The sequence below is a fragment of the Paramisgurnus dabryanus genome, chromosome 12 (assembly GCF_030506205.2).
Source record: "Paramisgurnus dabryanus chromosome 12, PD_genome_1.1, whole genome shotgun sequence".
NCBI lineage: Eukaryota > Metazoa > Chordata > Actinopteri > Cypriniformes > Cobitidae > Paramisgurnus > Paramisgurnus dabryanus.
In genome coordinates, this window is record NC_133348.1 from 3,006,368 (window position 1) to 3,032,433 (window position 26,066).

The following is a 26,066-nucleotide window of genomic DNA, read 5'->3' on the forward strand; positions in this document are numbered from 1 at the left end:
CCACCTCAGGCACTTGTCAGTGGAATAACTATATTTCTCAAGCCTGTCGTAAAAAACAAGAATGTTTGAAACTGTGTGGAATGGTTTAAGTTACGTGTTTTTGGTGAACAGATGTGCAATGTTACGATCTGTATTTAAAAAAAGTTTTACGACAGCTCTTTTCTTAACCAAATAAGTTACCGTGGTGACTGATGTGTGATGTTTACAACCCACATCTCACAGCCCTTAGAGAGATTCTCTTAGGCCGTCAAACTACACATCATATGCCAACCTGAAAAGGCAGGCAGATGACGTCAAAGTACCGCGAAATTAAGCTTTCTCCATGATTTTTCGAATCATTCTCGCGGTGTTTTGACGTCATCCGCCTGTCAGTTTTTGCGCCGCCGCATGAAGTCAAACAAACCTACTATGTCTATTTTTCTTCGCTTTTGATTGGGATACACTTCCTGAGAAAAACCTTGGCACTTTAATTGACTGTTTTTTGGGCACTTTGACAAAAATGGCAACTGAGATTCGATATGATGGAATGTCAATATGAAGAATGTATTCAGCTTAATAGCATAGAGTAAGACCATTCACCGCATTGTATTTGTTCTACTATAGGCATCTAATAAAAATTCTAACACTACTAACTTAAAAGTTAACCTGTTAAAATCTTGCAAATATAAATATCTATAAATAAAAATCTAGTGGTGCAACTGAGTAGTTTTCAAGCTTGTTATAAAATTTTGATTTTTGTTTCAAAAAACGGTGGCTAGGTGTGAAATAAAAAAACCAAAACAGACTCGATGAATCTTTTTTGCCACGTGTGCAACATTTTAAAAACATTAAGATAACCTGTAAAACTTCAACTGTGCTCATAAGTTCACAAACCACTTGCAAAACCTGTAATATATGTTATAAAATTCGTGTTTTAGTACTGCCTGCAAAAAGCCACATAACAGATATCAAAGTATATATTTCATAAGACAAAATTAGGGCTTAATCGCGATTAATCGCATACAAAAAAGTTTGTTTTTGAATAATATATGTGTGTGCACTGTGTGTAATTATTTTGCATATAAAAATACAAACACATGCATGTATGTACTTAAGAAACATTTACATGTATATATATTTTTTATATATTTTATATGATATATATATATATATATATATATATATATATATATATATATATATATATATATATATATATATATATATATATATATATATATAAAAATGTCACATTAACAAAACATTTTGTGTATGTGTGTATTTATATATACATAATAATTATACACATTAAACACAAAAATAAATTATGCAAACACCAACTTTTATTTTGTATGCGATTAATCGCGATTAATCTTTTGACAGCCCTAGACAAAATAATATAAAAATTACATAAACTATCCAGCCTGATCTCACAGCAGTTTGTACGTATTTTTCGAATTGGCTAATTTGTAATTATGATTATTAAAATATATATATATATATATAGAAACCCCACCCATGAAGCTACAAGTACCCAGCAGGCATTTCAAAGTTGATTCACTGTTGAATCAACGTCAAGGACAAGGTTGAATCAACATTGAATTAACTTTTGATTTTGCAAATTTATTCAACGTTGAACACCAACTGACATTATTTTAATTAAATTTCAACGTTGATTTTTAAGTATTTTATGAACTTTTTGGAACCAGTTACCATTCACCGTTGTTTCAACGTTGAACAAACAACTGACCTTATTTCAAACAAATTTCAACGTTGAAGGTCGGTCATATGCCTACTGGTTATAGTCACATTTTTATGCATACGCGAGGGTCAACGTAAAGTGTGCGTGATGCAAATCCCATCATCAGAATAGTATGCAAGAACGGCAATTTTTTTTAGACGCGTGTAGGTTGCGCATGCATGGACGTCCAGGAGAATGTATATGTAGCCCAGGAGATGCATAGCATTTTGTCGCAATGCGAATGTGTCAAACGTTTGTGTACACGTACGAGTCAAATTAACAATGCTTCAAGGCTGTACGTTCGGAAAAATATTGTTGGAAAAAACAAACTATACTCCGAGCAAACATCACAGGCGTAAGCAGATTGTACAGAAATGTACAAATGTGGTTGTACCAATAAATACGAATTAGCCATCTCGTAAAATACATACGATTTAACTATCTTGTTTACATGCTGCTTGTATTGTTGTGTTTAACTCCTTCAATTGTCTGCAGTGGCAAAGCTGAATCTCAACATCAAGTCAATGTGGAGAGAGGTTGAGCATGCATTGCATGCTGGGAAACCACAGGCCGGGTATCACAAAATGCTACAAACAGACAATATTAGTATGTGAAGGTATGTATAATTTATGTCAGTTCAGTAACTATTTTGTCCTCTGGAAAATCTGTCATGTGTATATATAGCTTATATATTTACAAATAGCTTTTATCACAGCAGTACTAAATCAAAAGCAAAGTAATTTTTTGTGATTGCTCTCGTTAATATAAACAGATTCTGCAAGGTGTATGTAAACCTTTGTAAACTAAAGTGTAGCTGTAAGTGCTTGACATAAATCCGTAACACTAGCAAAAAGACCTGGCATAAAAAGTGGAGGAGAAGTGTAACAATTCACCTGTTTGTTAAAGCGCTAGCTGCAAAGACTCGATTCACACACCTCTTGAACTAAAAACACTGGCTTTTACACTACATATGTACAGCATCTACAAGTTTACATACATACAAATTAAAGGCCACCGTGGCATTTCGTTAAAAATTTTACAGTTTTCTTTTTGGTGAAATGGGGGATCGGTTAAGATAGCTTTAGGGTAACCCGAGAGGTCTCGAACTGTAGTGCAGGCAACCCGCCCGAGGGCAGGGAGAGAAGATGAAATCCTACTCTAGTCGGGTTTAGGAGCTAGCATGTCGGTAACAATGTCTATGAGGTGGTCCAGGCCGTAGAGGTAGCCGTCTTCTCTGTTACCCTCCACCCAGGTCGCCCTGTGGCACAGCTCCTGCCCATCCGGTAACGGAGTGGTCTTCCCAAAATCTATCATCCATATTTTCGCCTGTTCCTGTTTGTCGTGGACGAATAGGAGAGAACTGCCAATCACCTGAGACGGAAAGAGAGGCGGAGCATAAATGCGTGGCATAGTAGTGCTTGCACATTAGACATAAAGATGTTTTTTTTGGGGATATTTGTGTGTCACTCTTTACACCGATAGTTGCATAGAATTATGCCCTTTTGTTCCAACATAAAGTGTTTTTTAATCTATTAATGTAAATCATAATCAAAGTTTCACATCTGTGCTTGGTTGCCCCTACAGGCAGGCAGAGGTACTGCATTACTTTGAGATACATCAGAGAATGGGGCTTCTTGGGTTTTCAATGCTTTATATTAATTACAAATAAGCCTTAAGTTGCACACACTACAAATAAAATGAGAAAATAATTACATTATTTTTATTTAATTCATAGCTCATACAAAATCATAATTAGCTTCGGTTTCCCCCCAAGATCTGTCTATGATGTTAATATATAATTACAACATCTATATTATATAGTATAAAATGTATTTTATCTTGTATTCCTGTAATACTCATAAAGGTTGTGGCAAGCTTTGCAAACGACCAAGCATCAAATGATGATTCAGAGCTTCTCTTTGCATAAATGCTGTCATGTATTAATTTCTAACACTTTCACATGCTATTATGGGTTCTGTTCCCACATGGTATGTGTCTTAGGATAATATATAAACGTTTACCTCATGTGTTCTGAAAAATGGCGAAACCTCCAAAGTGTCCTTAATTTCCTTTAGCCGATTCAGATAGGAATTCTTTGGAGAAAAGAGAAGATGGTTTTAAAATGAGACTTTGAAATTATTTGTGACCCTGACTGTGAAATTCATGCTAAAGTCTCATCAATCTGGAGCATAAAGTTTGATTTCAGTCATTGATTTCATTTAATTTCAATCTTTGATATGACCTTACTCAGTCAATATTAAATATATCCAGGTTATATTTTTACAGAATGTTTTTTAAATGATTTTATGTAGAAAGGGTCTCATTTGATATCATTAATGACACAATTTCACTGCACTGCAAAAAATGAATTTCTTAAGTAGTATTTTTATCTTGGTTTTAGTACCAATATCTAAAATGTTTTAAATCAAGATGTATTTTCTTAATGAGCAAAATGACCTAAGAAAATAAGTCTAGTCAAGTGAATTTGTGCTTAAAACAAGCAAAAATATCTCCCAATAGGGTGAGAATAAAGTGATTACACTGCAAAAAATGATTTTCAAGAAAACATTTTCTTAGTATTTTTGTCTTGTTTTCAGTTAAAATATCTAAATATTCTTAAATTAAGATGCTTTTTCTTGATAAGAAAATGTGTCTACCAAAAATATTACATTAAAGTGATTTTGTGCATAAAACAAGAAAAAAAATCTGCCAGTGAGGTAAGCAAAAAAATCTTGAACATTTTCTTAAACACTCGTTAAAAAATTTTTTTTAAGAAAAATGTGCTTACCCCATTGGCAGATTTTTTGTTTGTTTTATGCACAAAATCACTTAAATGTGATATTTTTGGTCTAAAAACTAGACTTATTTTCTTAGGTCGTTTTGCTCATGAAGAAAAAGCATCTTAATTTAAGAATGTTTATATATTTTAACTGAAAACAAGACAAAAATACTAAGAAACTTTTTTCTTGAAAATAATTTTTTGCAGTGTAAGAAAAAGTTTTTTTTCTCACCCTATTGGCAGATATTTTTGCTTGTTTTAAGCACAAAATCACTTAAATTGTATATTTTTTGTCTAAAAACTAGACTTATTTTCTTAGGTCATTTTCCTCATCAAGAAATTTAATTTTACTCTAAGAATTTTTCAAGACAAAAATACTTATTAAGTAAGAAAGTCATTTTTTGCAGCGTGAAATCATAGGTTGTTGTTGTTTTTGGCTGCCTACAGAGGCGTCATGCCCATTCAAACTGAGGGGCACGTGCCCCCTCGGATTTTTGGGCCAAAGGGATTTTGCATTTTTGCATGCACCTCAAAATCACTGAAGCATCATTACAGTGCATTGAAAATGCGCTGTACTGTTCTTACTGGGCTTTTTATTATTATTATTATTATTATGTTGGCTTTGAAAAAGCCAATATATTGTTATTGCTATTAAACTTATATCTTATTATTCTACCCCAAAATTTCTGACACTAACTCGTCCTAGGGCTTTCAAGCTACATGCACCAAATTTTCCACAGACCTTCAGACTGGTCTGACTTAGTGTGCTATATCTTTTCTAACTGATGGGACCTTCCGAATTCCTAAACGGGGGTCTCGAACACCCCAAAATTTCCATTGACTTAACATTGAGACAAACTTTGACGGGTCATAGCTGTGAGTGAGAAACTTGTAGAAACTTGTGGCTTACCACATTTAAGGTGGCTGACAGGCTCTGTAAGAACATACATCACAATGGGGTGTAAGCTATACCCCTGGGGTGTAAGAGGCCCCCAAAATTTCCCATTGACTTATAATGGGGCAGGAAACATGCCCATATAAGGGAATAAAAGCGTCCCAGATGGAATATCTTTACTTTAGAGTGTCGTAGAGACATGGGGGTGGGCTCATTTTACTCAGTCATCCAATCAGTCTCTTAGGATCGCCCCAAAGCTATTTAGCCACGCCCCTAGCAACAATTTTGGGTACCCTAGCAACATCTCCCATAGACTACCATTATAAAAAGCCCAGATGGATATCTTTACACCAGAGTGTCATAGAGACATAGGGGTGGGCTCATTTTACTCAGGCATCCAATCAGTCTCTTAGGATTCCTACTGAGGTATTAAACCACGCCCCTAGCAACCAATTTGAGCACCCTAGCAACATAATAAACAAAGCCTTATATCTCTGGATCTGAACATCTTAGAGACATGGGGGTTGGGTCTTTGGGTCATGTTAGCTTCATGCTAGCTCCATGCTAAGTCATACTAGCTTCATGCTAGTTTCATGCTAGCTTTATGCTAATTTCATAATAAATCTTGCTAACTTCATGCTAAATCATGCTAACTTCATGTTAAATCTTGTTAGCTGCACGCTAAATAGTGCTAGCTTAATGCTAATCATGCTAGCATCATGCTAATCATGCTAGCTTCACGTTAAATCATGCTAGCTTCATGCTAATCATGCTATTCTCATGCTAACTTCATGTTAATCATGCAAGCCTCGTGCTAGCTTCATGCTAGCTTCATGCTAATCTTGCTAGTTTCATGCTAGCTTCATGCTAATCATGCTAGCATCATGCTAGCTTCATGCTAATCATGCTAGAATCATGCTAGTTTCATGCTAATCATGCTAGCATCATGCTAGCTTCATGCTAATCATGCTAGCATCATGCTAGCTTCATGCTAATCATGCTAGCTTCATGCTAATCATGCTAGCTTCATGCTAGCTTCATGCTAGCTACATGCTAATCATGCTAACATCATGCTAGCTTCATGCTAATCATGCTAGCTTCATGCTAATCATGCTAGCATCATGCTAGCTTCATGCTAGCTTCATGCTAATCATGCTAGCTTCATGCTAATCATGCTAGCATCATGCTAGCTTCATGCTAATCATGCTAGCATCATGCTAGCTTCATGCTAATCATGCTAGCATCATGCTAGCTTCATGCTAATCATGCTAGCATCATGCTAGCTTCATGCTAACATCATGCTAGCTTCATGCTAATCATGCTAGCTTCATGCTAGCTACATGCTAATCATGCTAGCATCATGCTAGCTACATGCTAATCATGCTAGCTTCATGCTAATCATGCTAGCATCATGCTAGCTTCATGCTAATCATGCTAACATCATGCTAGCTTCATGCTAGCTACATACTAATCATGCTAGCATCATGCTAGCTTCATGCTAATCATGCTAGCATCATGCCAATCATGCTAGCATCATGCTAGCTTCATGCTAATCATGCTAGCTTCATGCTAGCATCATGGTAGCTTCATGCTAATCATGCTAGCATCATGGTAGCTTCATGCTAATCATGCTAGCATCATGCTAACTTCATGCTAATCATGCTAGCATCATGCTAGCTTCATGCTAATCATGCTAGCATCATGCTAGCTTCATGCTAATCATGTTAGCTTCATGCTAGCTTCATGCTAATCATGTTAGCTTCATACTTAAACATACTAACTGCCAGATAGCCTACTAAACTAAACTTCTGTCAATCCGTTTTAAACGTTCAGGCTACGCTTTTTCAAGCCAACATAAAGTTTGTCTTCAAACTTTAATATCTAGTTATTATTATTATTCTTCCAACCAAATTTCCGCAATTAATACGGCTCGAACCGGTTAACTTAGAAACTTCATTCAAACTCTCAAACGTGCGGACTATTCGGGAATAGTGTGCTATGACTTTTATAAGCGATCGGGGGTACGGTCTTCGCCCCAGGGGCGAAAAAGCAGCCGAAAAATCCCATAGACTTAACATTGGGACAAACTTTGACGAGTCGTAGCTCAGACCTAGGATTTCACAGAAACTTGTGACTTGCCACATTTGAAGAGGCTGGCAGGCTCTGTAAGAACATACCTCACAATGGGGTGTAAGCTGTACCCCTGGGGTGTAAGAGGTCCCCAAATTTCCCCATAGACTTATAATGGGGCAGGAATCATGCCCATATAAGGAACTAAAAACGTCCCGGATGGGATATCTTTGCAGCGCAGTGTCATAGAGACATGGGGGTGGGCTCATTTTACTCAGGCATCCAATCAGTCCCTTAGGATCCTTATTGAGCTATCAAGCCACGCCCCTAGCAACCATTTTGGGCACCCTAGCAACATCTCCCATAGACTGCCATTATAAAATGCCCAGATGGATATCTTTGCAGCACAGTGTCACAGAGACATGGGGGTGGGCTCATTTTACTCAGGCATCCAATCAGTCTCTCACCATCCTTATTGAGGTATTAAGCCACGCCCCTAGCAACCAAATATGAGCAGCCTAGCAACATAATAAACAAAGACTTATATCTCTGGATCCGGACATCATAGAGACATGGGGGTTGGGTCTTTGGGTCATATTAGCTTCATGCTTGCTTCATGCTAAGTCATGCTAGCTTCGTGCTAGTTTCATGCTAGCTTTATGCTAATTTTATAATAAATCTTGCTAACTTAATGTTAAATCATGTTAGCTTCATGTTAAATCTTGTTAGCTTCATGCTAAATCATGCTAGCTTCATGCTAACCATGCTAGCATCATCTTAATCATGCTAGCATCATGCTAATAATGCTAGGATCATGCTAATTTCATGCTAAATTCATGCTAACTTCATGGTAATCATGCTAGCATCATGCTAGCTTCATGCAAATTATGCTAGCATCATGCTAGCTTCATGCAAATTATGCTAGCTTCATGCTAATCATACTAACATCATGTTAGCTTTATGCTAATCATGATAACATCATGCTAGCTTCATGCTAATCATACTAGCATCGTGCTAGCTTCATGCTAATCATGCTAGCATCGTGCTAGCTTCATGCTAATCATGCTAGCATCGTGCTAGCTTCATGCTAATCATGCTAGCATCGTGCTAGCATCATGCTAATCATGCTAACATCATGCTAATCATGTTAGCATCATGCTAGCTTCATGCTAATCATGTTAGCATCATGGTAGCTTCATGCTAATCATGCTAGCATTATGCTAGCTTCATGCTAGTCATGCTAGCTTCATGCTAGCTTCATGGTAATCATGCTTGCATCATGTTAGCTTCATGCTAATCATGCTAGCTTCGTGTTTATCATGATAACATCGTGCTAGCTTCATGCTAATCATGCTAGCATCGTGCTAGCTTCATGCTAATCATGCTACCATCATGCTAATCATGTTAGCATCATGCTAGCTTCATGCTAATCATGCTAGCATCATGCTAATCATGTTAGCATCGTGCTAGCTTCATGCTAATCATGCTAGCATCGTGCTAGCATTATGCTAATCATGCTAGCATCATGCTAATCATGTTAGCATCATGCTAGCTTCATGCTAATCATGTTAGCATCATGCTAGCTTCATGCTAATCATGCTAGCATCATGTTAGCTTCATGCTAGTCATGCTAGCTTCATGCTAGCTTTATGCTAATCATGCTAGCATCATGTTAGCTTCATGCTAATCATGCTAGCTTCATGCTAATCATGCTAGCTTCGTGTTTATCATGCTAGCATCGTGCTAGCTTCATGCTAATCATGCTAGCATCGTGCTAGCTTCATGCTAATCATGCTAGCATCGTGCTAGCTTCATGCTAATCATGCTAGCATCGTGCTAGCTTCATGCTAATCATGCTAGCATCGTGCTAGCTTCATGCTAGTCATGCTAGGTTCATGCTAGCTTCATGCTAATCATGCTAACATCATGTTAGCTTCATGCTAATCATGCTAGCTTCGTGTTTATCATGATAACATCGTGCTAGCTTCATGCTAGTCATGCTAGCTTCATGCTAATCATGCTAGCATCATGTTAGCTTCATGCTAATCATGCTAGCTTCATGCTAATCATGCTAACATCGTGCTAACTTCATGCTAATCATGCTAACATCGTGCTAGCTTCATGCTAATCATGCTAGCTTCATGCTAATCATGCTAACATCGTGCTAGCTTCATGCTAATCATGCTAACATCGTGCTAGCTTCATGCTAGCATCATGCTAATCATGTTAGCATCATGCTAATCATGTTAGCATCATGCTAGCTTTATGCTAGCATCATGCTAGCTTCATGCTAATCATGCTAGCATCATGCTAGCTTCATGCTAATCATGCGAGCATCATGCTAGCTTCATGCTTATCATGCTAGCTGCATGCTAGCTTCATGCTAGCATCATGCTAGCTGCATGCTAGCTTCATGCTAGCATCATGCTAGCTTCATGCTAGTCATGCTAGCATCATGCTAGCTTCATGCTAGTCATGCTAGTCATGCTAGCATCATGCTAGCATCATGCTAGCTTCATGCTAGTCATGCTAGCATCATGCTAGCTTCATGCTAGTCATGCTAGCTTCATGCTAGCTTCATGCTAATCATGCTAACATCATGCTAGCATCATGCTAACGTCATGCTGAATCATGCTAACGTCATGCTGAATCATGCTAATCATGCTAGCATCATATTTCATCATGATAACTTTTTTAAATCATGCTAGCTTCACACTTAAACATGTCAACAGCCAGGTAAACTACTAGACTAAATTTCTTTTACATTTCTGTCAATCAACTTTTTGCATTTTCATGCACTGGTAATTCCTTGGGAATTGCATATCTAGTTTAATCTGTTACTTTGTGTTACAGGCATAAATATGACCTCCAAGATTTTTGGTGTTTTAATTACATAATTAATTCCTGACACAATGCATATTTAATACAAATCCAGACGCAACAGAACAATGCTGGTGCCATCACTGTGCATGGTTGCGGACACTACAGCATTATTATCTGATAAAATAAGTCAATTATTTTATCTGATCAAATAAGTCAATTTCTTATCTGATCAATAAGTCAATTTCTTAATGTTTATATCTACATTCACCCCTAGAGGGGGTGCGGGATCACATGTTCATGCGCTTTGACTCTGAGGTCAAATATTTGATGCAAAAATGCGTTCCTCTAATAATTGTATATAAATATGTTTTATAGGCTAGATTTTTTGAGTTGCATGTTTTCAATGCAATTAAATAAAAATTTGAAAATAAAAAATGACACGATCTACCCACGTTGCATCAAAGGTTTCTTTTAATTCCCTGTTTTAGCAGTGTTGATCATTACAGCCAATCACAGATGGGACAGATGAACGCATTAATGTAATGTTTAATTCAGTTGTCGGTGTGAAAGTGTCTTTTTTACTCAGTTGAAAACAGTGAAATAGCAATTAAATTCACTCCTAGCCTTTTTTGTCTATGTAGTCCATGAGAATATGGCCTATAAAAAGGTTTTAATGTATTTTTATTAAAGGATGTTAACAATTATAATTACAATATGAAATGTACACACTGTGCCCCCTTAAAAAGAAATGGTGCATGACGCCCCTGGTTGCCTATATACTGTAAATACAGGGTTCATCTGTCACATTTAAAGCACAGCCATCAGATGACTCAGAACTTGTAAATGAATCAGGATGCATGTTAAGTTTTAGGACATACGGTGAACAAACATGGTGTTATTCTTAAATAAACAGTAATTTAATGAGACGTTAAAGACAAAGTTCTTTGGAACTGTTTGCCAATAGGGCTTAACACCGAGGAAACCACTGAACTGAATTGAACATCCAATATGCTGTCATATCATATATATAATAAGTAAACGTCCAGAGTACTTTACAAGCACAATCATACTGTAACAAGTACACAAAAGTTGACGCAAGTCAAACTATTGCATCATACGAAGCTCTGTGTATTTGCATGTGTGAATTTCAGTGCAATATAATCGCACATGTGCTTGAGAAGTGGTTTTCCCTGACAAACACAGTAGCAGGTGAGCTTTCTATGGGTTTCAAACAATGTATAACTCTAAAAGGCTGCACCGCACAAAGGAAACCCCTAGTTTCACAAACCACCCCAAGGGGGTAAATGATCATGTTCTGCTCCACCTGTCACTGCTTCACTTCTGTCTTCTACTGAAAAGCTTCAAACCGGCCCTGAAGCACGTAAACGCGTAAACACAAACTTACCAGGATGTTCTGGTTGCCTTTGACAAAATCTTGGAATGCTTCAGTCACTTGTTCCCGGGTCTTGGTCTTTTTAAAGTCTCTGTTTACTGTGCCATCTTCTTTCTGAAATAGGGACAAAGACGTCAGTGTGGAGGGTCAAACAGGATTAAGAATACAAAACCAAGGCAAAACTGACTCCACATCAGCGTACACATTCATTAAATTTATTCTGTTTGTATTTGTCTTGTTTTACATTAAAACATCTAGGCCTGGTTTCACACACAAGGCTTAGCCAAAGCCAGGACTAGACTTAGTTACAGGGGCGGTTTCCCGGACAGGGCTTATCCTAGTCCCAGACTAAAATGCAAGTTTGAGCTGCTTTAATTTAAAAACACCTTGTCCTGACTAATTTTATATATTGGTGACATTGTTTTGTCTCAGGATGCACACCTATAGTGCTTTTTGTAAGGTATGATTTTAACTTCTTAAATTACCTAATATAAATAAGGTCTAGTCCTGGATTAAAATAACCCTGTCCGGGAAACCGCCCCATATTGTTTTAGCATTTTTTTTATAAACATGCCTTAGATAAAGACATTACTGCTGTGTATCTTGAGACAAATCAATAGCACTGGCATATTTTAGGATCATGTGTTTTAGTTTATGACTAGCCTTAAGCCTTGTCTGTGAAACAGGGGTTAAACCTTTAAACAGGAAAACATTTCTGTAGAAACTACAGTATTACATGGCAACTAGCTGGCAATAATTTACTGTAGATTTTACATTTATGTAATTTACTGGCAACAGTTTGTTCAAAGTTAAATGAACATGAAACATTTTATCTTCTTCTGTATGTCTTTATCTTCTACAGCAAGTTACTGGCAACCAGCTGCATAATTACAGCATTTTTTACAGTGCAAGTTAAGAAGCAAATTTCTGGATTATAAAAATACATTATGGTGCGGTTATCTAGACAGGGATTAGACTAAATTAATGTGGTATCACTTTAGTAAAGGGACCAATTGTCACTCTTAACAAGCTTACATATTGGCTGTTTATTAGTGCTTAATAAGTACATTTTAATGCCTTGTTCAGCATGACCATATTCTACATCCCTTAACCCAATCCAATACCTCAACCTAACCACTACAACAACTACCTTATTAGTTATTAATTAGCAGTAAATTGGGATTTTACTGAGGCAAAAGTCATAGTAAATAATCAATAAGTGTTCCCCAAACTAAAGCGTTACAGAAAAAACTATTTTAGTAAGAAATATAAACTTATTTCAACACACATTCTCTAAAAATTTCATATTATGTAAATATAAATATTCATATTGCAGTATGCATTTTAAATAATATTGTATTTCATAATTAAACATTTTTTACAGTGTAGTTTACATACAGTATGTGCTTCAACCTTCAAGTTGAAATGGCCATAGAATGTAAAATTTATACTAAAACACTATTGTAATAGGAAAAATTACTTATTTCAACATATTTTCTTTGAAAACCTGATATTACATTATGCAGTATGCAATTTAAATGGGACATTTCACAAGATTTTCACAAGTTGTCAAAAAAATCTTTGGTGTCCTTAGAGTATGTATGTTAAGTTTAAGCTCAAAATACCATATAATTTATTATAGCATGTTAAAATTGCCACTTTGTATGTGTGAACAAAAATGTGCCATTTTGGGTGTGTCCTTATAAATGCAAATGAGGATGGTGCAAATTAAGGGGCGGTATTATCCCCTTCTGACATCACAAGGAGAGCCAAATTTCAATGACCTATTTTTTCACAAGCTTGCAGAGAATGAGAAAAATGTTATCTAATTTTTTACCACAGGACATCTGTAAAATTGGTGGTCAGTTCACATGGGATTAGAAATCTCAATAAAACATTCAGAAGTGGTAGAGGTAACTCGATTACGAAGCGCATCACCTCCCTCGTCGTGGCTTCCTGATATCACATGTGCAAACAACATGACAGATGAGAAAAACTTGAAATTTTATATTTATATTTTTATATTTGTAAGAAACACGCAAAATAACAGAACATTCAGGTGTATATTTACAACTGGTCTATTCGCACTGGATTAGTATTACCTGAGGTAATTTCTCCAGACCTTTTTTTACCGAAGTTAAAAAAAGCACCGTAATCTTTACTGACATTGTCCGTAATGATTACTGACATGGAGCATTCGGACAGGACTAAAATGGCCGAGAAGCTCTGATAAAAATTGCTTTATCCCACCTCCCTATGTAAAACTAATCCCGTCCGAATAGTATTCAGTGTGCTTCCATGTTCGGACAAACGTCAAAACAGATGTATTATATAAACATAATACAGCAAACAGAGCACAGTCACACAACATCCATAACAGCAGTCTGTCTATTCTTCAAAATGCCCTGGGTGCTAACAGAAAGTGTAAAACGAGAACCTGCCCTTAGCTATTCATATGAGGCATCTGCAAAGCTCAATGGAAAAACTCTCATTAACCATGATTTGTTTAAAAGAGACCAAACACAAGCTCTCTAATCTCCTTTTTCTCATCTTAATAGAATCATAGTGGTCTGGATTGACTTTATTAGCTGAAGCTTTTGCAGCTGCATAAATCTTTTTGACATTTTCAATGAAGACGTATTTACGTTGGTCGCGCACGTGCGAGTGAGAACTGAATTACAGAACTGAAATCGTGTTGTGAGAGCCGTGGCCTGTCACACACTGATGTTGGGCTCAATGGACGTGCCATAAACAGACTGTGTGAATGACAGAAGCATTCAGACACAGTCACCCACTTGAAAAAGGCAAATCCTTCCCCCTTGGTTATATCGGAAGACTGTGATCTCATTAAAACACATGTGCACGTTTAAAGCTGCCATGACTCAACCGATTAAAAAACACGGCAGATTGGCTTTCTGAGATTTGCAATACATCGCACTTAAAGGGATAGTTCACTTTAAAATGAAAATTCTGTCAGCATTTATTCATTCTCATGTTGTTCTAAACCTGTATGAATTTCTTTTATCTGATGAACACAAAAGAAGATATTTTGAGAAATGATGGTAAACACACAGCTAGTGACCATTGACTTCCATAGTAGGTAAAAAATATTTTGGAAGTATTGTGATAAATGATGAAGAAAATATTTTGATAAATGATGGTAAACACACAGTTGACGGTGCCCATTAAATTCCATCCTATTTTTGTTATTCCTACTATGGAAGTCAATGGTCACTATCTGCTGTGTGTTTACCATCATTTCTCAAAATATCTTCTTTTGTGTTCATCAGAAAAAGAGAAATTCATACAGGCTTAGAACAACATGAGGAAATGAGTAGATGATGACAGAATTTTCATTTTAAAGTGAACTATGCCTTTAAATACTTCAAATGAATAACATAAAAGTTTTGGCAATGGCATTGTTTGGCATTCTGTATTTTCAATTATTTAAAAAAATCATTCAGTATATGAAGAGGCAAAACCCTCTAAATGTTAGCATTTGTTTCTCAGGCTCTTATGTTTAGTTTCAGTAATTTCACTTCAATGGCAATAAAAATTTTATTTATCAGTAAATAAAATGCTTTATTTTTACAAATTTCTTTTGTATTTAACAAATTTGAATGTCTTTCACAGCAAACCCCTCTAAGTACATCCAAAAATCTCCACTTATAAAAAAACATGAATGACCACACTAAAAATTGCAAACAGTAAGGCATGACAAATGTTTTTATATTACTTCACCTCATTAAAATAAATTAGGAAATTTTAACTTGTTTTATAAGTCACAAAAACTTGTCACAACAACTCGTCGAAAGCAAGCATGCCGCACCAGCCCTGAAAAGTGAAGCCAAAACGTCTCGATCGCCCCCGATGACTGGTCTTAGTATAAACCCTGAAGCGGGGTCATAAACCCTGAGACGGGGTCATAAACAATGGGATGGGGTCATAAACACTGAGGCGGGGTCATAAACCCTGAGGCAGTCATAAACCCTGCTCCCCCCATGTTATTCAATGGGACTTGAGACCAACTAAACAACTTAATTACACTTCAAATATCTTTTTTCCAAAGCTGGTTTCTGTCATTTACTGTTTTTTCATCACGCTGATGTAAATTCAAGGGTAAGTTTTTAGTTAGTTATTTAATGCTATAAAAACGGTGGTGTGACGTCATGATTGATAGCTGTTATATGTGCATTCTGCGAGGGCGGGGCCTTGATTTCACGGCTTTACTTCCTGCTCACTACTGCGCACGACTGGTCCCAAAATCGCTGCTGCGCAGACTCAAGACCCAAGTTGACACTGGCGGCTTCACTTTTCACGAATGGAAGAGAGCGAACGGGTGTCGTCCATCTTTTTTTACAGTCTATGGTCGAAGGTCGCAAGTTAAATGATTTGTCAATTGCAAAGCCAATTTGATTATACTTAGTTATTTTTTATTGTTATAATTTCATAACAAATATTTACAGTGCAATTTACATTCATGCTAGAATTTTTTTTTTATCTGCACAACACTGTGAATTTAGGAAATTGGCATTTGAGCCTTATTTCAAAAAGGTTAAAATGCCATTCAAATGAGGATGTTGACTATTGCTATGTTTTTTTATGCAATTTCACCTCATTTCTGTTCTATGCCATACTGTACTGTCGGTTTCACACGAAGAGGAAGTGTCAAATGTTAAATGTTTTGAGAGCAGACCTCTTACCTTGATGCCCTCAATACGGAACCCTAACGTAGCGGTGGAGCTGATGGTTTCCCTCCATTGCATATATCGCGGTTTAGTGACCGCTTTCTGTTCATGTTCCTCAGGCGTGGGAGCATTAGGGTCCACCTCTATCATCTTCTGATACATGTCGGCTCTCAGGCTGGGCTTCTTTCTGGCTTTTGTCAGCTCTTCCTCCAGATACGTCCTGCGAGAGAAGGTTTCTGGGTCACTTAACTTGTTTTATGTTTAGCATCAAAACTTAAAATATTTCTAATGCATACAAAAGTTCACCGTTAGAGTTTTATTGGCTAGAGGCTTCAAAAGAAATACAAGTTAGTTAGTACTTGCATGTTCTACACTCTTAAAAATACAGATACTTTGAGGGCTGGTTCCTTCAAGAACCTTTAACATCCACAGAGCTGTTGATTTCCCCTTTGGGGAAGCAAAAATGGTTCTTCATTTTTTACAACAAAAGGTGTTTCAAGAGCTTCATAGAATCAGTGCATAGAAGAACCATTTTTGGTTCCACAAAGAACCATTCATTTAAAGGTTCTTAAAAGAACCTCTTACCTTTATTTAGTCTAAATAACCTTTATGTAAAAGTTTTCTTTTTTTCAAAAGGATATTCAGATGTTAAAGATTCTTTATAGGACCATCAAGCAAAAAATGGTTCTATGGCACTGTGTAGCACCTTTGTTTTAAGAGAGTACAGGAATCATTATATAGCTAATGCCACATAAAAGACAATTATCTGTCAAGCTCACAAAAATACAAAAACATTTTTGTGTTTTATTTTTGGGATGAACTTCTCCTAAACTCAATCAACTTTGTCTTGGAAAATTCTGTTGCTAAAACGGCAATGAACGTGCGTGAACCTCTAAGCGTTGCATTGTTTTGTTTGGACAGGCCAACAGAGACTCTGTTAATATCCTGACCATCTGGTTATCTCTATATTTGTCCATGACCGCTGCCGTGTTTCGGTCAGCAAACAGAGCAATCCCGGGAACGACGGAGTGGGAAAAGTAATGATCGCCGCCTGATATGCATCATGATCTCTCGCACCGTCCTTAAAAAAGCATAGCTGTTTTTCAGCAGATTAAAGGACAGAGTACTGATCCTCTGCAGATCGTCTGGGGAGCGGAGTTTGTCTTAGTTATATGGTGCTTGGGATGTTTAACATCTGTACAAATAATGACTCAATGAGAGCTATTCATTTTAAATAACATTTTCAGGAGCACACATGCAGTTGGATAAATCTAAGATAAGACAAGCTGAGAATTGCTGAAGATTTTGTCTTGTATAAAAGAGGAATCGTGGTTTATAGTTGAATTTCTCCCTTACCGTTTCTTTCCAGTGCTTTATTTTATATCTGTTCCAGCTGTGTTGCATCTGTTTCAGTTTTAACAGTTTTAAACAGGATAAAAGACCAACAAGAACAGTCTAGTATACAGATTTTAAATGCATTTCTGAAAAGAGGATGAAACATTTGAAATAAGGTTATCTGCCAAACCTTTTTGGGTTAAGTTTGGTTAACTTTAGTAGTTTAGTAGTACACAGACATATAGATGGACCCAGTGCTACCAGACCACAGAAGCCATTTTAATTTCAACAGGTCTTCAAATCATAACAAACAAAAATTGATGTAGAATATACCGTAAATAAAATATAGATATGAACATAGCACACTGGAAAAAATTATTCATTAAATTTACTCAATTTTTTTAAGGTAAATGGTCACAATCAATTTATTTAAGCTACATTTACACAAATATTTTTTGTTTTGTTTTTCCAATGTTTAAGTTTAAATGAAGCTTAAAAAAATCGATTGCGATCACTTACCTTAAAATGGAGTAAATTAAATGAATAATTTTTTTCAGTGCACAAAATATAGAGATGAACATAAAATGATTTCCATAACAATTAAAACATTTCCCTGAAATTTTCCAAGAGCATCTTTTAATAAATTAGTAATTTCAAATCAATTGGTTTCAATGGATATTCTTCATCTCTTTGAAATCTAATTGTCCACCCTATAAAATGCTTGGATATTTTCAACCCATTGCTGGTTCAAAAAGGGATGAACCCAAAATGCTGGGTCAAATGAACCCACATTTTTTTTATATTTGACCCAAAAATGGTTAAAACAACACAATATTTTGGGTTGAAACAACACAGCATAGGTTAAATTACAAAACAACGGGTTGGGTTCGTCCTATATATTGACCCAATAAAATGACCCAGCATTTTAGGGTGAACATTTCGATTTCAACTAGATGAAACATAACCATAACCCACCCAGCATTTATTGGAGTGCAAGGTAAAAATTCAGTCTGGCATCACATGGATATTCAACATCCACATCTCTTAACAACTGACCTGACACCCATCTTGCAGTCCATGACACAGGGCAGATCAAAATCCACCAGTAAGTCCTCCATCTGATTGTACTTCTCTCCCTCCTTCTCCACATCTCCAAAATACGCAGGGACGTAGGGTTTCAGCACATCTTTCATCAGCCTGTCGAGACATTGCTGCTCACACGCACAGTGTTTCTTCAGGATACGACCATTAGCACCTGCCTTGAAATTACCTGAGGGAGACATTAATACGCTTACAAAAATGCTGCATTCAGCAAAGTGTCAGACTGCATTTTTTCTTCATTACTGTTTTGGCATTCTAGCCTAAGTTAGTGAATTAAACTGTTGAAGCTAACCAGAGTAGATTTTTATTGCTCTTTCATAGCACAGGAGTCTTTATTGAGCTCATAGATACATACAGTACTGTGCAAACGTCTTAGGCCACCATGTTACCATTAGATTTGTTGTTTTTTAGCAATTGTATAGTGATCATATATAATTATTTCTCAGTCTCTTTATTAGAATAGAATTAGAAAATACAGGAAACATGTATACAAAGCATTAAAAACAGTTTAAAAGTATAAGCTGATGTGTCAAGTTTTTAGGGTAAACTCCCCTTCCACTTGAGCAATAGCAGGCAGCTGCAGGATCTCTTAAACCTAAATAAAATTAAATCCTAATTTCTAATTTTAATCGAATAACTTCAGGACTTCAGTCTCCTCAAAAAAGCTCAAGATGTGCTTCATGCCAAGAGAGGTCACATTAAATACTGACTAATGCCTCCAGAAAACATTTACTGTAGTTCTAAAAAACAAATTGTGTACACATTTCCTGTATTTTCTGGTTGTATTCTAATAAAGAGACTGAGAAATAATTGTGAAATTATTTTATTTATTAAATAAAAGTGATCACTATGCAATTGCAAAAACAACAAATCTAATGGTGGGGGTCCAGGGGGGCCGCGAGATGGTGCCAGGGGGGCCCCAATTTTATGACATTTTATGAAATACATTAATTTATCATGAATTCTGTGTAATTAAATCTAAAGAAATAAGGCTACTAACCAAAAGCACTATTTTTTGTATAATTTAATGTTTTTTTATTAAAATGTTGAGTTTTAGAACAGTTTTTTGTCACAAATTTTCTTTAGGGGGGCCACGAAGGAATGCCCCATACACAAGGGGGGCCACACGCTGAAAAAGTTTGGGAACCACTGGTCTAGACATATTTGAGCCAATATTGAATGAATATAGGAGAATAAATACTCAAGAATTTGTGTAGCTAAACTAATAAAGCTCCCAAGTTTAATTCCAGGGAACACACATTCTGATAAAATGTATACATTAAATGCACTTGTTGTTTTGGACAAAGCATCTGCCAAATGCATAGTTAAAGTAATTATAAATGCATAAATATACTGTAGATTCATATATCTTAAGGAGACTCTCCATTAAACCTCATTGATGCCTAAAAGATTTTAACAAGATTTATTTCTGTTATACGAAGAATCTGGAATTATAATACCATACTTTTACCATAATATTAAATATTTCTTTATACTTCCAGAAAAAAGGTACAAGAAAGTGATACAAAAGTTGTCACTGGGGTGATACCTTTTCAAAAAGACACTTTTGTACCTAAAAGGTACACATTAGTACTTTAGAGATACATACATATTAGGACTTTCTTAAAAGGTAAAACTTTTGTACCTTTTTTCTAAAAGTCTACAATGCATATGGATTTGAGTTTGGATACTTGTGTAAAGCATGCTTCTCGACTAAACTTTAATGCAACGACAATGGACTGTGTGAAAAAAATGAAATAATAAAAGTTTATTTATCATAAATTTCTGTTTTTTGAAGTCTACCTGCATGGCCAGCCAGCTGGATCCATGGGTACTTCTTCTTGAAGGACATCACAAATGGCGACCAGTGAACCATATTCTTGATCTTCTTCCATGATTTATGCTATTCAAGAGAGAGAGATGATGAGTACATTTACATTATTTGCAGTACAACTATACTTGTCTGGACAAGGCAATCAAAATATCAGTGCAGAAGCAGCAGTGGCGGCTGGTGACTTCTCGTCTGTGGGGCCCAATTTCAAAATATGTGTTCGGAGTGTCGTGTGTTGATACTGTTTCATGTAAACCATTAGCATCATGTGTTTTGTCAAAATAAGTGCCTGCTGCACACGAGTCAAAACCATTCATGATAAAAGAGACGCTCACGTTCACAAAATGCATGCAAGACACTCCTTTAACAGTAAACTTTGATTGTGCATGAGATTATACGAGTATCTGGCAAACGCAAGCGTCTTTTTTATCATTAACTCTTTAGACGCATCTGCAGCAAGCACTTATTTTGACAAGACACATGATGCACACAAGTTCACTCGACATGCCGAACACATATTTTGAAATGACGAACCACACACATGAAGGCCTACATACATGTTGTGACGAAATTTGCATCATGCCCCCCCCCCCCCCTTAAAAAAAGAAGTCAGCGGCCGCCACTGAAAAGCAGTAACACTTTCAATAAGGTTGTATTGGTAAACATTAGTAAATGCATGAACAAACAATGAACAATATTGTTTTTCAGCATGTATTCATTCTTGTAAATGTTAGTTCATGGTGCATTAATTAATGTTAACAGTTGCAACGCTAGATTTGATAAATGAATTAGTAAATGCCAAAATTAACATGAACTAAGATGAATAAATCCTGTAGAAGCATTGTTAGTTGATGTTAGCTAATGCAATAACTAATTGTTAACAAATACAACCTTATTGTAAAGTGTTACCGCAAAAGCTAGTTGTACATAAAAAATAAAAAATCTTTAATAAACCAAAGAAACCGAACAAAACAAAATATATGCCCGGAGGAAGATGAGTAAACCTTATTATATAACACTTGGCAGGTGTGGTTCATTTTCCTACAGCAAAACGCAAACCGACATACAATATGTGGGTAAGAAAAAAACAAACAAGTCGTTTGCATCTATTTGCATACATTTGCTGGCCACTCCTGCAGCAGTCTATGCCGATACCATAGTTTACACAACATAGTAAAGATTGTACAATCGTACATATTTAACACTTTATAATTACAAAATCATATTTAGCACATAAACTCTTAATATCTAATTATTTAAAGCACTGAAAGAGCTCATGTGCTGGCCACGTTTTTATGAGTTTGTAACCGAAAGCAGTGACAGGCCTATTACAACAGACAAAATTTTGTGCCTATGCATCCTCAAATGAAGACAAAAACATACAGTAAGTCGACAAGCAGTGAAGCAGATCTACAAATTCACAGCGACGCAATGTGTAACCTATCCACGCTTGTGTTCCTCCGAGGATGAAACATTTCACCTACAACGGCATAAAACATTCGATCACATTAGTACAGACTCGCAATCTGCGGAAACACTGTTTTTCCAGTTCAAAAAAAACTTTGTAAGGCCATTACGCTGTGTTATTCCACTTCACTAAATCTCCTTGACTAAGATCTGTTTAACTTTCCACGTTGGCATGGTGAAGGCATTCTTTACTCCTCTCTCAGAGATGGATTGGGGGTTTCCTCGGGTGACCAGGGAAGCCTTTCTCACCCCAGGACTCTCAGCCAGATCTCTCAGGAAGAGCAGTTCAGCTTTGAGCACAAATCAGCCCCCTTTTAAAGCTAGAGAACCGTTTGGCAACCAAGCTAGAGCCAAGAAACGCATTCAAAATCTGGTCACTGATGCTTTGTCATGCATTTTGATTAAAAAATAAATTGAGTTGTTTCATGGTCCCATGTTGGATAAACTATGTACAAACCCAACCCCTACCCTAAAAAATTCACAACCCAGCATTTTTAAGTATGTAGCTCATTTGGTAGAGCATTGTGTTAGCAACACAAAGGTTCAAGGGTTCGATCCCATAAAATGTATACTGTAGCTTAAATGCACTATAAGTTGCTTTGGATAAAAGCGTCTGCCAAATGCATCAATGCAAATTCATTATAAATACAGTACACTGTAACATTTTAAAGGGGACATTTCACAATACTTTTTAAGATGTCAAATAAATATTTGGTGTCCCCAGAGTACTACATGAAATTTTTGCTCAAAATACCATATAAATAATTTATTATATCCTTTAAAATGCAAATGAGCTAATCTCTGCAATAAATCTGCACTATCCAACCACAGTGCTGCACAGATTTAGGGGCAGTATTATCCCCTTCTGACATCACAAGGGGAGCCAAATTGCATGATTTATCAAATTAAGTTACCGGGTTGATCTTTTTCACATTTTCTAGTTTGATAGAAGCACTGGGGGCCCAATTATAGCACTTAAACATGGAAAAAGTCAGATTTTCATGATATGTCCCCTTTAAGCCAAAATTATTTGGGCACTGTGCTATGAGTTGCTATGGCAGGACTAAGCTTGATGTTACTCCCTGAAACTTCCATGCCGAAGGGTCTGAATTCATTTAAACTAAAATAAAAAGCCATAAAAGGTATAAACCATCATCTGACTGAGATCAGCAAAAGGTTTTATCTGTCACATGAAGGTTCTGCTCCAGTGGAGGGAAACTGCTCCTCCTGCCCACAAGTTGCTGTTAAAGGGGTTTGGTGTTTCTGTGAGGCCTGCCGGTCTATTTCCTAAAAAGTAAACCACCACCCAACCCCTACATCTGGTGGGTGTAACCCCTAATGCACCTCAGTGATCCAGGGGTTGCCACCATTGCTTCGATGTTAATAGGATTGCAGCTATAGGCCTGTGAGGGTATCATGAAATATATATGATAGGTTTCAATAAAACTCTTTAAAGGAAACTGTAAATCTCTAGATGCATTCTACACATTTTTCTTGTTTATTTTGCATTATATTTTATTCAAAATGATATTGAGCATAAAACATCCTCTATATGTTAACCCTCGACTGCACCCTGTTGCCTTTAGGACTCAATTTGCTTTGAGTTTACAAGCCCATGATGCAAATGAGATGGTGAAAAATGGACTATAATGAAGGGATGACTTTGACTAAAACCATTAAAAAGGTTTTTGTTGGTCATACTATTTCCTGGAAGTCATTTTTTGGCGTAGTGCACTGCCCTTTGAAAAGCATTTTCTTTTTTTTACCGTCAAAAGTGTCATTTTTAACTTGCAACAGAAGCTCTGCCAGAAATGTACACCGAGGTCAGACAAAAGCTTTCCAACCAGTTTTTAATTTTTTTATGTTAAGTTGCAAGTGAATATTTTCAAACAAGAACAAAAACCCTGTCTTTGAATTTTACTTAAAGGACAAGTTCAATATTTTACACTTAAAGCCCTGTTATCAGATTGTTTATGATGTAATAGAACGGTTTTGACTGAAATTTGGACATATGATGCTGGCCCGGGTTAGGTACTTAAAATTAAATGGCAGCCAGAATTATTTTACAGTAAACAGCAAGGTCCTTCAATTAATAACCTTAATTAATGAAATATTAAATTTTTTTTATTTAAGGTTTTATCCATTTTTAGTATTAAGATTTTATGCACGAAAATGTCTGCATTCTTCTGCTTTCATATGGCACAAAACAAAGGGGTTGACCTTAATAACCATTGTTTATAAAATAAAATAGTACAAAATATAAATAAAATATTATTACGTTTTATCACAGTGTGCAGAAAATAAAGACACACAATTTACAAAACAACTTTCACTCTCATTTTATCAGATTACCCAAGACTATTGAAAGTAAGTGAAAAAGATATAAAGTGTGATCTTTTACATAACACAGAAAGCCACAGCGTGCAGAGGTCCTGGTTAATATAAAGGCATTTAAAATGAAACCACCCTGTGGTTTAGACCACTGCAGAGAGTACTTAAAAACATTAGGACTAATGGACAGATAATGTTTGCCAGATACTACACTCAGGACACTGTGGGATCCCACATCTCCATCACAACACAAATTAAAGTTCAGGACAAAGTGAAGCCGAAAGAAATGTATGTAGTGAGGAAAATATTCAGGATGTGGGAAAACAAAACAAGTGGGCATCCCGCAGGAAATATGTGAGTTGTAGACGGAAAAATAGGGTCAGGTCAAAATGACTATTGCCTAATGAGTAAAATATCCCAAAAACTAGAACATACAACAGTAGATTTCAAGAGATTACAAATGAGATTGACACAGAGAATTTGCACTTTTACTGCATAATGCTAAATCCCGTTTTAACACACTGGTTGCAAAAACACCAAAAGGAAATCAGAATTTGATCTCAGCTGGTTGCTGGATAAGTTAAACAGCTTGATGATATCACATAAAAGCAAAAACAAAAAGTAATACCCACGCAGACAGGCTTGTGTGTCTGATAACATATATACATATACATGGAGAAACCAAAGCAAACCGGAATTCATTACCTGAACCGCTTTGACCACCAGGACAAGTGACGTGGCAACAAAAACCAACACAGGATAAATGAAATTCCAGATGTGCGTGATGAAAGATGACATGGTATGAATCATAAAATCATGCGCTGGTGGACAGCATGCAATCACGACGTAAGCTAGAATTTGAGTGAAGCGCAGTGCAGGGCGATGCGCATTTCTCATTTGTTTCCATACAAAACATTCGAATGCACAATTGACCCATGCAAATATGCTGGTAGGCCGAGCACAAAGTGCAGAGACCACATTAAAACTCGCCTGCATTATGGGACGGCTTCAAAGGCCACAAGCAATGCAAATGTTTTGGGTTCCTCAAACTCACCTGAATTGCACAGAGTTTGAAACGGCAAAGGAACAGGTTATATAATGCCAACTAAGATTTGATCTCGAAACTTCTGGAAGTGCTGTGTAACTTAGTTATACAAGCTCTTTGTTTCTGTGTAAAATGTGTCTACAATGGATCTTTGGTGTGTTAGTCAAACAAGTGAGTCATCTGAATGTTTATATAATAGTGTTTTACACTGAGATGAGGTCAGCACCTTGTTTTGACGTCTCCAAGATTAACTTCCTTTTCCTGAAATGAGATGATGAATGAATATTTATTTTTAGTCATTTGTAGAGCGAAGATAAGTGCCGTGATTTAAGATGTGAAAAGATTTTAATAGAGATTTGTTGGTATATAAAATAAATAAATTGATTCATAAAGTGCATTTGAAAGGAATTCGTTACTTTCAGATTAAGACGTTACTTAAACGCATTATAATTCAATTCAAAGGGTTCACTTTAAAATGAAAATACTGTCATCATTTTCTCATCCTCATGTTGTTCTAAACCTGTATGTTGTTCTTTTTCCTGATGAACACAAAATAAGATATTTTGAGAAATTATGGTAAACACACAG

General features: G+C 36.3%; 1 protein-coding gene across 2 annotated transcripts in view; it reads right to left on the reverse strand.

The window, feature by feature from the left end:
* Window positions 1-1,272: 1,272 nt before the first annotated feature.
* Window positions 1,273-26,066, reverse strand: part of itpkb (inositol-trisphosphate 3-kinase B) — a 45,697-nt gene continuing 20,903 nt past the window's right edge. For both annotated transcript variants that reach the window (XM_065256171.2, XM_065256170.2), the window contains 6 exons: window positions 20,608-20,707; window positions 18,760-18,973; window positions 16,384-16,588; window positions 11,693-11,794; window positions 3,742-3,813; window positions 1,273-3,091 (listed from right to left, as the gene is read on the reverse strand). In XM_065256171.2, the coding sequence (XP_065112243.2) occupies window positions 2,879-3,091; window positions 3,742-3,813; window positions 11,693-11,794; window positions 16,384-16,588; window positions 18,760-18,973; window positions 20,608-20,707 (906 nt within the window). In that variant the 3' untranslated portion in view covers window positions 1,273-2,878. The remainder of the gene's footprint in view (window positions 3,092-3,741; window positions 3,814-11,692; window positions 11,795-16,383; window positions 16,589-18,759; window positions 18,974-20,607; window positions 20,708-26,066) is intronic.